Source organism: Ovis aries, chromosome 26 (assembly GCF_016772045.2).
Source record: "Ovis aries strain OAR_USU_Benz2616 breed Rambouillet chromosome 26, ARS-UI_Ramb_v3.0, whole genome shotgun sequence".
Taxonomy (NCBI): Eukaryota; Metazoa; Chordata; class Mammalia; order Artiodactyla; family Bovidae; genus Ovis; species Ovis aries.
Window position 1 is genome coordinate 15,361,559 of NC_056079.1, and position 12,020 is coordinate 15,373,578.

Consider the following 12,020-nt stretch of genomic DNA (forward strand, 5'->3'; position numbering starts at 1 on the left):
GTCAGATATTCATCAACCTCTAGAGTATTAGCTCTGCTCATATCAAAGGGTGAAGTCTTAATTCTTTCAACATTCTCTGTCACTGTGTCTGTGACCCTTTTAATAAAACCAAAGGGACTGTAAGGAAAAAGAAGACATTTTTAAGAAGCAATACAAAACACTTCTGAGACTGTGATGTTTTTCTTTTGAACGTACCAAGTAGAAAAGCTGTCTTTTTTTTTTTTTTTAACTTTAGTTTCACTTTCAAAATTGCGGCACATTCCCCAGATGAAAACGAACTGGATTTGGACTAATGAAAAAAGGAAAAACGGTCAGCTGTTGTCACAGTAAGTGAAGGTATATTTTTTACATTCTTACTGGGATAGGAGCTCTCATGTTGGGTAAAGCTAGAATCACGTTGGTTTTAACACTCTTTGGTCTTTATTTGATCTGGTGCTTGAAATGCAATCAGAATCATTCAACAAGGAGAACAGAGGAAAGGGGAGAGGGTGAAGGAGTAGGGAGAAGCGTATGGTAACACAGAGGCCAACTGACATCAGCAATTTCTAATTAACATGATGAAACATTTTGTGCGGTATTCTTGTTCTTTGTGATGTTCTGTAGTGGGAAAGCACGCTGAGGAGGTGATAGAAATCATTCTGCAACTGCCTTCTTAAAACCAACAAACAAAAAAAAATCACATCTTTTCTTAAAGTGACAAAGCCCTCTGAGCTTTAAAGAACTTATCTCCTTTTCTCAGTTTTGTTGGCTGGAGAGGAGATAGGGGCTGACATTCTGTAGTGAATCTGACTATGAGAAAACATTCAGGCTTTCCTAGGAGTAAGCAAACAGCTTTCTTTGGCCTAAAAAGGAGAACGGAAGACGATGAGACATGGAATAACATCCAGAAGTGTAGAAAGGTCAGAAATGAGTAAATGTGGGTTGATCAGCCTTGAGAAGTACTGGTTTGGGGAAATTGTCTCCAAATCTTCAAGTAGGATTACATGTTAGTGTGTGTCTGCGTAAATTTAGGGGAAAATGTTGTGAATTTACAAACCAAACTGTACAAGCCAAACTATAAATAAGGATTAAGCAGCCTGGCTCCAGACGCCATGTCCCAAACATTATTGTCTTTCACTTGGAAAAAGAAATGTATAATCCTAGGTTTTCCAAAATTGCAAGGCTCAGTGAATCTACTTTTCATCTCTTTCAGCCTTTCTTTGTTTCCATTACATCTCATGAAACATCAGCTCTTCACTCTCATCTCATTCTCTCGCTGTGTTTTTGTTTGTTTTACTGAAGTACATTCTAGAATTAAAGTCCTTTATGGAGGTTGCTTAGTTATAAACTTACTGAGTCTATGGGTATCTCAAAATGCTTTTTCCCCTTATCTTTAATTGTTCAGCCTGACATGAAATTTGAGGTTCAAAATTATTCCCTGTGAATGTTTTGAAAGCTTATCACTATTATTTTCTAGTGACTTAAGTTGCTGGTGAAAAGCTTTGTAGCAATCAGGATCTCTTTACTGTGGAAGTAATGGATCATATGTTCTCCTTAGAGAGTTTTAGGATGTTTTTGGTGAGTGATCACTGAAGTTTCATAAGCTTATGTGTATTTTTCCTTTTTCACTCACCCTGCCTGGCATTTGGGGAGTCTTTTCTAGCAGATGAAGTGTTATCTTCAGATCTGAGAATGTCTTTCAGTCCTTACATGTTTTATAAATGGCTTAATCCTTCTCAGTAATTCTGATCTCTAGCTGTTGCCCTTCTGGAAGTGGTAAATGTCACCTAGAAAAGGAGGGGAGTGTATTTGGGGGACTGTGCCTATGAACTGGTAAATAGAGGTCCTACCCGTATGGTACTAGGAGAAGAGTTTTAGGAATAGGTTTTAAAGTGAGAAATGTAACAATAGATTAAATGAAATAAAAAATAACGAGAAATGTGAAGAGGATGAGGAAAGTGTATAATTAAGTTCCCTATTTTTTGGGGGGGTGGGAAGAAACTACTAAACTCTGGAAATAAAGAAATAGAAACATAAGCATATCATTCAGCTTTGTGTAAGTGACCATGAGAATTAAAAGTAGAAGCTGTTAAGAGGTTTACCTTGGAAGGTTGCAACTATGCTGTGTGCTGTGCTTAGTCGCTCAGTTGTGTCCGACTCCTTGTGACCCCATGGACTGTATCCCGCCAGGCTCCTCTGTCCATGGGGATTCTCCAGGCAAGGATACTGGAGTGGGTTGCCATGCCCTCCTCCAGGAGATCTTCCCAACCCAGGTATCAAACCCAGGTCTCTCGCATTGCAGGCAGGTTCTTCACCACTGAGTCACCAGGGGAAGGGGAGAGTTTGTGGGTTCCATTTGTGACTTTTTTGTGCTGATTCAGTCCACTTGATGTATTACTTGTTAAAACATACTTGTTTATCATAAATGTTATGAGTATCAAGAAGACACATAGTCATGTTGGGTTGCATATTATTGCAAGGAATAAACCAATGAATATGAAAACGTATGTTATTAATGCTGTCCATTATTGCTATGCTTTTCTTTATAAGGCAAAATCATGAGCAGGCCTTTGCCTTATCATATCTACTTCTTTTCGGGACTGTTGACCTGTTGGATATCATGTACATCTTCGGCCAACAAATGTACTGTTAGGCATGAAGCAGCCGATTGCAGTCATCTGAAGTTGACTCAAATACCTGATGACCTCCCAACAAACATAACTGTGTTGAATCTTACCCATAATCAACTCAGAAGATTGCCAGCTGCCAATTTTACAAGATACAGCCAACTTACTATCTTGGATGGGGGATTTAACTCCATCTCAAAGCTGGAGCCAGAACTGTGTCAAAGTCTCCCTTGGTTGGAAATTTTGAACCTCCAACACAATGAGATATCTCAGCTTTCTGATAAAACCTTTATCTTCTGCATGAATTTGACTGAACTCCATCTAATGTCCAACACAATCCAAAAAATTCAAAATGATCCGTTTAAAAACCTGAAGGTAAGAAGGAAATGAACATTTTTATGTAAGAAATGAAATATATATTATCAAATATTGTTTTCAAGTCATTTATGCATCATTAGACTTTGTAGCTATCAAGGTGAAGACTTCTCATTCTTCACCTAAATGGTAAGAGGGGTACCCCACACTCAAATATGGCCATTATGATTGGAAATATTTTCAAAAAGAGCAAATACTGCCTTAAGTCAGTTTCGATCTTAATTATAAAGAACTCTTCTCTCTGGCATCCTTCCACTTGAGACAGAACTTAGATACAAGCCATGGAGACCAGAGACGAATCAGAATATCCCATGATGAAAGGCAAATAAACTCTCAGTACTGCTGATTTAGTACCTGCAGGGATGAAAAAAAGTCGAGTCCAAAATCTGATTTAAATAAAGTTAACAAATTGATGCATTACAAAGAAAATTGTTCAACTAAAAATTATCTCCTTTTGATTTATGAAATCTTCTACAGTATTGCTTTTCCAATGGCTACCATCTTTTTCTTGTCAGCACTTTGCTTGAATTGTAAATCCATGCAAAATGTATGCTAAATCTGAGGCAGTTATTAAATGCTTTTTTATATCAGGGTTATTTTCAGAACTCTTTGTTTTCTTCATTTTGTGGGCTAACAAAAAAAACAGCATGCCTTGGCCTTAGATACCAAGAATAATGAACACATTTAATATACTTAGACATATTTATAAAATGATTCATTGGATAGCTGGGGATTTGAAATGCCTTCTTGTTGTGCCTGATGTTGATGTGGGTGAAATGTCTTTGGACCCAAAGACCTCAAAATCTGGTTAATTTCTGGCAAGATGTTATTTTTATTTTTAAAACATAAACTGACAGCTTATGCTATTAATAGACATTACATAAGACTTTGCCCTAACATGTATCAGCTTTTCCTTGTTTTACCTGAGTGGAAGTTTACATATTCAAAAGTAGCATGAAATGGTAAAACATCCCAAAGCACAGACAAAACAAATAAAAATTAGTATTCTGTACTAGTCAGGATGCAAAATTTACACAACCAACAATATTTCTTAATATAAAAATCCTTTTAAAATTTCATGGCCAGTAACATTCTCTTCATGCCTCTTAAGATGCTGTTTCTTCAACTTTTTTCCTGTTGTTTAGACTCAAGACTAATGCATGAGTATATGTTTGATAAGCCACATGAATATTTCCTATATCATAAATGAAAGCTTATTATAAATAAGTAAAATGCTTATTATGAATATTCTTTACATCATGACAAATAAAACTTGTCCTTATATTTTGGAAGAGAAGTAAATTCTTTGAATTAAGAAATTCATCTTTGTAGCAATGGTGTTTTCAGTAACAATCAGGATTTCTTACTACGCCTACAGTCAGTTTTCTAGAGAATAATTGAGATGTGCTATTTTGCTGGCCAGTTATTTCTAAGATTCATGTACATTTAGAAGAACCATTTTTGATGCCAAGACTATAACTTACATACATATTTTTTTTCTTCTCAGAATTTAATCAAATTAGACCTCTCTCACAATGGCTTATCATCTACGAAATTAGGAACTCAGCTCCAACTGGAGAACCTCCAAGAGCTTCTATTATCAAATAACAAAATTTCTTCACTAACACCAGAAGCACTTGATTTCCTTGGCAATTCTTCTTTAAAAAGATTAGAGTTGTCATCAAATCAAATCAAAGAGGTAAGGTAAAAATTCTTGTGTTGTACTTTTCAGTGTGGGCAGACCCTAATTGTCTCATATGGATGAGAATCTAAAGCTAGAGATGAGAAAGGGATGATAACCTTTGTCACGTTTTCCAGAAATCCTTCACACATACTGCTTTGGGCCATTGACATCAGCCTCACGAGAAAGTGAGTTTGATAGCTATTAGAATCCAGAATCTGGGGCTGTGCTGTCAAAAAGAAATGGAGGGCCCACTACAGACCAGAACTTTGGTCTTGGGGAACCTACATACTTTTCTTGGTCTAGTTCCTTTGCCTATAAAGTGGAAATAATGCTACCTATTGTACAGAAGTCCTGGAAAAGTTAATAATAGTATGATGGTTAAGAGCACAGACTTTAGAGTTGGGTTAGCTGACTCCCTGTCTGGGCTTTATTTGCTAACAATTATGTAATCAGGCAAATGATTCAAGTTCCGTCTGCTTCAGTTCCCTAGATCTGAAATGGATATAGTAATTACACTTCCCCATAGGGTTGTGTGGGGAAGAATTTAGCACAGTTTCTGGCATGTAGGAAGTTCTCGATAAATGATAACTTGCATTATATTTTTACAAACATCTTCCTATAAAGGAGTAAACCTAACCTTTGGGGGGGGGGGTCTATGACCATCAATTTGCTAATTATTTTTGCATACAGGTATGTCTGTATTTTATTCCTTTACAAGCCAAGAAGAAGAGTATCAGGAATTCTAAGCAAAATCAAATGTTTTAAAGCTATGTTGATTTTCGGATAAAAAAAGAGACTGTGAATGAAATTATCCTGAGATAATAATTAAATATCTTACGCAAGCTATTCATGTTCGTTTTGAACAGCATTTTTTTTGGTTTAGAACATTTATTGTAAAAATATATACATAAATAAGTGTAAAATATGTTAAGTAATGAGGAAAAAAAAATCATCCCAAACCCCACGATCCAAGGCAACCAGTGTTAGAATTTGCATCTGTTTGTATCCAGCTTTTCCCCATGTAAAAAAAGAAATAACAACAGCAACTGAAATTCATACAGTACTTATGTGTCAGGCATTGTGACAAGCTCTTTTTTATTAACTTTATTTTGTCTTGGGATATAGCTGATTAACAATGTTGTGACAGTTTCAGGTGCTTAGCAAGGGAATGCAGCCTAATTTTATACAGTTCTGTAATTAACATGCTTATCATGGTATTACACAGGAGTAAATTGAGGGACTTCCCCCAGTGATCCAGTGGCTAAGAGGCAACACTCTCAATGCAAGAGGCCCAGATTCGATCTTTGGTCAAGGAACTAGATTCCGCATGATGCAACTAAGAGTTTGCATGCCAGAACTAAGTCCTGGCACAGCCAAATAAGTAAATAACTTTAAAAAAGAAAAGAGTAAACTGAGATGAGGTAAAGTGAAGGAACTTACCCAGAATCTCAGGTGATGGGCTGGTGACTGAGCTGGGTTTCTAGAAGTGTTAGACCAGGGCATGTACTCTTCCCAGCTGTGCTATATTGCTTCTCTGAGGATGACGGTGCATCCTGCCTTTTAAAATTAATATCATGTCATGAGTATCCTCCATGTCATTAAGAGTCATTCAAAAACTTAATTTTAGTGACAGCAAAATAACCCTATCATATAGATTTACCTTAATTAATCTGACCCTTAATTAATTAAAGACCCTGATGCTGGGAAAGATTGAGGGCAGGAGGAGAGGGGGACGACAGAGGATGAGATGGCTGGATGGCATCACTGACTAAATGGACATGGGTTTGGGTGGACTCCGGGAGTTGGTGATGGACAGGGAGGCCTGGCGTGCTGCGGTTCTTTGTGCTGGGGCTGCAAAGAGTCGGACACGACTGAGCGACTGAACTAAATCTAATCATTTTCCTGTTTTGTATTTTGACTCACTTATGATAAAGCACACTTTCTTCCCCATCTTTGTTATTTCTTCCATTAGCCCTAAGGTCACAGAAGTGACAAGTTAGAAACCAGAGCCTCTTTGCTCTCCCGGTAGACTTGATCTATCCTCTCTGGATTCCTTCTCTCCTGCCTTCTGCCCTCTTGTTCCAGCACTGAGTCCCAGGGCAGCCAAGGCTTCCGGTGAGGGACTGGGGGGCAGAGCAGAAGGCAGATGGAAACAGGATAATAAAATAGTCAGGAGAAACCTTGGTGGAAAAACAGAGAGTGTCACTGGAGCTCAGAGTCACAGAAGGGAAAGTGCATGTCAGTGAACACTTTGGTCAATGGGTGGTAATAAAGTCCACTCATTCATTCCAGAATGTTCACTGAGAGCAGTGATCACCAAGACAGAAACAGCATCTGCCCCAGAACTTACTTTGCAAAGAGTTTACTAATTACAGTTATTATACACAGTGTGGTGAAGTGAAAGTACTAAGTGTGTGTTAGCCACTCAGTCGTGTCCAACTATTTGTAAACCCTTGGACTGTAGCCCGCCAGGCTCCCCTGTCCATGGGATTCTCCAGGAATACTGGAGTGGGTCGCCATTCTCTTCTCCAGGGGATCTTCCCCACCCAGGGATCAAACCTAGGTCTCTCACATTGCAGGCAGATTCTTTACTGTCTGAACCACCAGGGATGCCACTTAACCTAGTCTGGGAGATCAGGGAAGACCCTCTGAAGAAGCGGCATGGAGGCCAAGATGTGGGTGCTGAGCAGTGGCCAGTGACCAGGGAAGTACAGGCTGGAGCAGGAGGCGGGTGACCCAGGCACAGAGGAAGAAGCTAGGAGAGAGAGGGATGGAGAGAAAGCCCGGAGGAGGTGGTGAGAGAGGAAAGGAAATTGAGTAAAGAACTGTACCTGTTTTCCAAGGGTCATACAGACTCTACTGTGTTTTGACTATTAACCTCTTCTTCCATCCCACCCTTAGTTCTCTCCTGGGTGTTTTCATGCCATTGGAAAATTATCTGGCCTCTCTCTGAACAATGCCAAGCTGAGCCCCAGTCTCACAGAGAAGCTCTGCTTGGAATTGTCAAATACAAGCATTGAGAATCTGTCCCTGAGCAGCAACCAGCTGGACACAATCAGCCACACGACCTTCGATGGACTGAAACAGACGAATCTCACCACGCTGGACCTTTCCCGTAACTCCTTACGTGTGATGGGTAATGACTCCTTTGCCTGGCTTCCACATCTCGAGTACCTCTCTCTGGAGTATAACAACATAGAGCATTTGTCTTCTCGCTCTTTCTATGGGCTTTCCAGCTTGAGACACCTGAACTTGAGACGGTCTTTTACTAGACAAAGCATTTCACTGACTTCGCTCCCCAAGATTGACGATTTTTCCTTTCAGTGGCTAAAACGTTTGGAGTACCTCAACATGGAAGATAACGACTTTCCAGGCATAAAAAGAAATACTTTCACAGGATTGGTGAGGCTGAAAATTTTAAATCTATCCAACTCCTTCTCAAGTTTGCGGACTTTAACAAATGAGACATTTCTATCACTTGCTAGTTCTCCTCTGCTCCTACTCAACCTAACCAAAAATAAAATCTCAAAAATTCAGAGTGGTGCTTTTTCTTGGTTGGGGCACCTGGAGGTCCTTGACCTCGGCCTTAATGAAATTGGGCAAGAACTCACAGGCCAAGAATGGGGAGGCCTAGACAATATTGTCGAAATCTACCTTTCCTACAACAAATACCTAGAGCTGACCACCAACTCTTTCACCTCAGTTCCAAGCCTTCAAAGACTGATGCTTCGAAGGGTGGCCCTGAGAAATGTGGATAGCTCCCCTTCACCTTTTCACCCTCTTCCGAACCTGGTCATTCTGGATCTAAGCAACAACAACATAGCCAACATAAATGATGAACTGTTGAAGGGTCTTGAGAAACTGGAAATTCTGGATTTGCAGCATAACAACTTAGCTCGGCTCTGGAAGCATGCCAACCCTGGCGGCCCTGTTCTGTTTCTGAAGGGCCTTTCTCGCCTCCACATCCTTAACTTGGAGTCTAATGGCTTTGATGAGATCCCAGTGGAAGCCTTCAAGGACTTACGTGAATTGAAGAGTATTGATTTAGGAATGAATAATTTAAATATCCTTCCACTATCTGTCTTTGATAATCAAGTGTCACTAAAGTCATTAAGCCTTCAGAAGAACCTCATAACATCTGTTGAAAAGACTGTTTTTGGGCTAGCATTCAGGAACCTGAGTTATTTAGATATGCGTTTTAATCCATTTGATTGTACCTGTGAAAGCATCGCCTGGTTTGTTAATTGGATTAATAGTACCCACACCAACATCTCTGAGCTGTCGAACCATTACCGCTGCAACACTCCGCCTCAGTACCATGGTTCCCCAGTAATGCTTTTTGATGTATCGCCGTGCAAAGACAGCGCCCCATTTGAACTCCTTTTCATGATTAACACCAATATCCTTTTGATTTTTATCTTTATTGTACTGCTCATCCATTTTGAAGGCTGGAGGATATCTTTTTATTGGAATGTTTCAGTGCATCGAGTTCTCGGTTTCAAAGAAATAGACAAAGCAGAGCAGTTTGAATATGCAGCGTATATAATTCATGCCTATAAAGATAGAGATTGGGTCTGGAAGCACTTCTCCCCAATGGAGGAAGAAGATCATACTCTCAGATTTTGTCTGGAAGAAAGGGACTTTGAGGCAGGTGTCCTTGAACTTGAAGCAATTGTGAACAGCATCAGAAGGAGCAGAAAAATTATTTTCGTTGTAACACAGAATCTATTGAAAGATCCATTATGCAAAAGGTAGGTGAACACTATGACATTTGAAATGTATTCTTATCTTTAAACTGAGCTTTTATTTTATTGATTTGGCTGTGTCCAGTTTTAGTTGTTGCACTCGGGATTGTCCATGCATTAAAGGGGTCTATCGACTCTCTAGGTGGCCTGTGGGCTCAGCAGTTGGTGGCATGCGGGCCTAGTTTCCCCACAGCACGTGGGATCGTAGCTCCCCTGTGCGTGCTTGTTCAGTCACTTCAGGCGTGTCCGACTCTTTAGTTCCCCCACCAGGGATCAAACCCATGTCCACTGCATTGGCAGATGGAGTCTTTACTACTGAGCTACCAGGGAAGCCTCTGAACCACCAGAAAGAAAGTGATGGTCGCTCAGTCGGATCCGACCATTTGCAACCCCGTGGACTTCTACAGTCCGTGGAATTCTCCAGGCCAGAATTCTGGAGTGGGCAGCTGTTCCTTCTCCAGGGGATCTTCCCAACCCAGGGATCAAACCCAGGTGTCCCATATTACAGGCGGATTCTTTACCAGCTGAGTCCTTAAGGAAGCCCCTGAACCACCAGGAAAGCCCCTGAATCAAGCTTTTAAATATTACTAACATTATTACTCACAACTCAAAGTATTTTAAAAATAAAATTAAGAAGAAACATAACCTGTGTTTTAGTGACAAGACTAAAGTTAATTACAAGGAGAATGTTAGATTTTAGAGTGTTGGGCTGTTAAAAACTGTTTATTGATATATGACTTAATAATGTTTTTAACTTAGATTCAAGGTTCACCATGCAGTTCAGCAAGCTATTGAACAAAATCTGGATTCCATTATATTGATCTTTCTTGAGGAGATTCCGGATTATAAACTGAACCACGCACTCTGTTTGCGAAGAGGGATGTTTAAATCTCATTGCATCTTGAATTGGCCGGTTCAGAAAGAACGGGTAAATGCTTTTCATCATAAATTGAAAGTAGCACTTGGGTCCAGAAATTCAGTACATTAAATTTATTTAAAGACTAAATTAAAGGAGTAAGTTCCAAATTTTAAAAAGTTCCATAGTAAATTTACATTTTCCTTGACAATAACATAAATCTGTTCATTCATATTCATAAGTAAGAATATCACCACTGTGTCTCTTCTATGGAAATATGTCTCCCTATTTCAGGCCTTTTATTACCAATTGGCATAATCTGACCCAAAATAAACATATAAGAATATCTCTTACTAATGAACACACAGGTTACTGAGGCCTATGAAAACAGTTTTGAAATAGTCCTCAATTTAAAGAAAAGTTAGAGGTATATGAGGGTTTGTGATAAATATATCTGTTGTTTTTTTTTCTGGATGCACCCAAAATAAAATATGACTTTTAAGAAAAGTTAGAGGTATATGAGGGTTTGTGATAAATATATCTTTTTTTTTCCTGGATGCACTCAGAATAAAATATGACTTTTAATGGGTACAATGCTATTTCAGTTGTGAAAGGGTAAAATATACACCGATATTTTTAAAAGTTTAATTACAGCAATTTTTTTAACTGAAACTTTGTGTTTTAGTGGTGCCTGTTGCAGTGTTGATTTTATTAAATGTTAACTTCCATTTTAGCGTACATGTGTGTGTGCTCAGTTGCTGAGTTGGGTGTCTGACTCTTTTCGACTTCATGGCTAGGCGCTTCAGTCCATGGGATTTCCCAGGCAAGAATACTGGAGTGAGTTGCCATTTCCTTCTCCAGGGGATCTTCCCAACCCAGGGAGCAAACCCGTGTCTCTTGTACCTCCTGATTTGGCAGGCAGATTCTTTACTACTGTGCCACCTGGGAATCCCATATACTCAGGACAAAAAGCGTTTATTCTTCATTTTGATTACTTAATAAAATGAATCTTTTAATGAATACTTGTGTTTCCTGATATTTGCACTTCTGAGGCATTAGAAGAAACAATTCTTTTGCTTACAAGTGTTTCAGGAAGGCTTACGTCCCAAAGGTTAATTAGCAGATTGGCTTTGTGGAAACAAAATCTTGTCTTTACCCTGGTCACAGACTCAGGAGATGGCCCTGGCTGATTCACTTGGTTCCACTGGGATTTTCTGCCTGCCGATCTTGAAAATTATAGTGATTAACAAAATCTTAACTATACCTACCTGACTCATTTGAAAAGACCCTAATGCTGGGAAAGATTGAAGGCAGAAGGAGAAGGGGATGACAGAGGATGAGATGGCTGGATGGCATCACTGACTCAATAGACACGAATTTGAGCAAGCTCTAGGAGTTGGTGATGGACAGGGAGGCCTGGCACAATGCCGTCCATGGGGTTGCAAAGAGTTGGACACAGCTGATCCACTGAACTGAACTATTCCTATGTCATTAGTGATGATGATCGTGGTATAATATATTCACATAGACTGTATTATTATAACCATTTAAAAAGTATCCTGTGTATAATTTACTCCTTATGATTATTTTGTTTTATTTTCATTTTACAATTTAAAAAGGGTCTAATTATTGGAAATTTACATGAATAGCTTTTTAAAAACCTTTATAGTTCTGGTATTCAAATATAAGGGAGAGTTGAAATGATCATGCTGAGATACTTTCTGTATCTGAGGCACTCATTTGCTGAATTTAGG

At 39.2% G+C, this 12,020-nt stretch overlaps 1 protein-coding gene across 3 annotated transcripts; it reads left to right on the plus strand.

Annotated features, from left to right (window-relative positions):
* The first annotated feature begins 245 nt into the window (after nt 1–245).
* TLR3 (toll like receptor 3) lies at nt 246–11,286 on the plus strand. 3 transcript variants are annotated; one of them, XM_042241213.1, is made up of 5 exons: nt 246–899; nt 2,530–2,981; nt 4,489–4,680; nt 7,567–9,416; nt 10,170–11,286. In XM_042241213.1, the coding sequence occupies exons 2-5, from the start codon at nt 2,538–2,540 to the stop codon at nt 10,396–10,398; spliced, it is 2,715 nt and encodes a 904-aa protein (XP_042097147.1). In that variant the 5' UTR covers nt 246–899; nt 2,530–2,537; the 3' UTR covers nt 10,399–11,286. The 3 variants fall into 3 exon arrangements, with proteins under 3 accessions (XP_042097147.1, XP_011961037.2, NP_001129400.1); XM_012105647.5 differs by having other exon boundaries at nt 246–326; NM_001135928.1 differs by having other exon boundaries at nt 272–336; nt 10,170–10,494.
* The last annotated feature ends 734 nt before the right edge of the window (nt 11,287–12,020 follow it).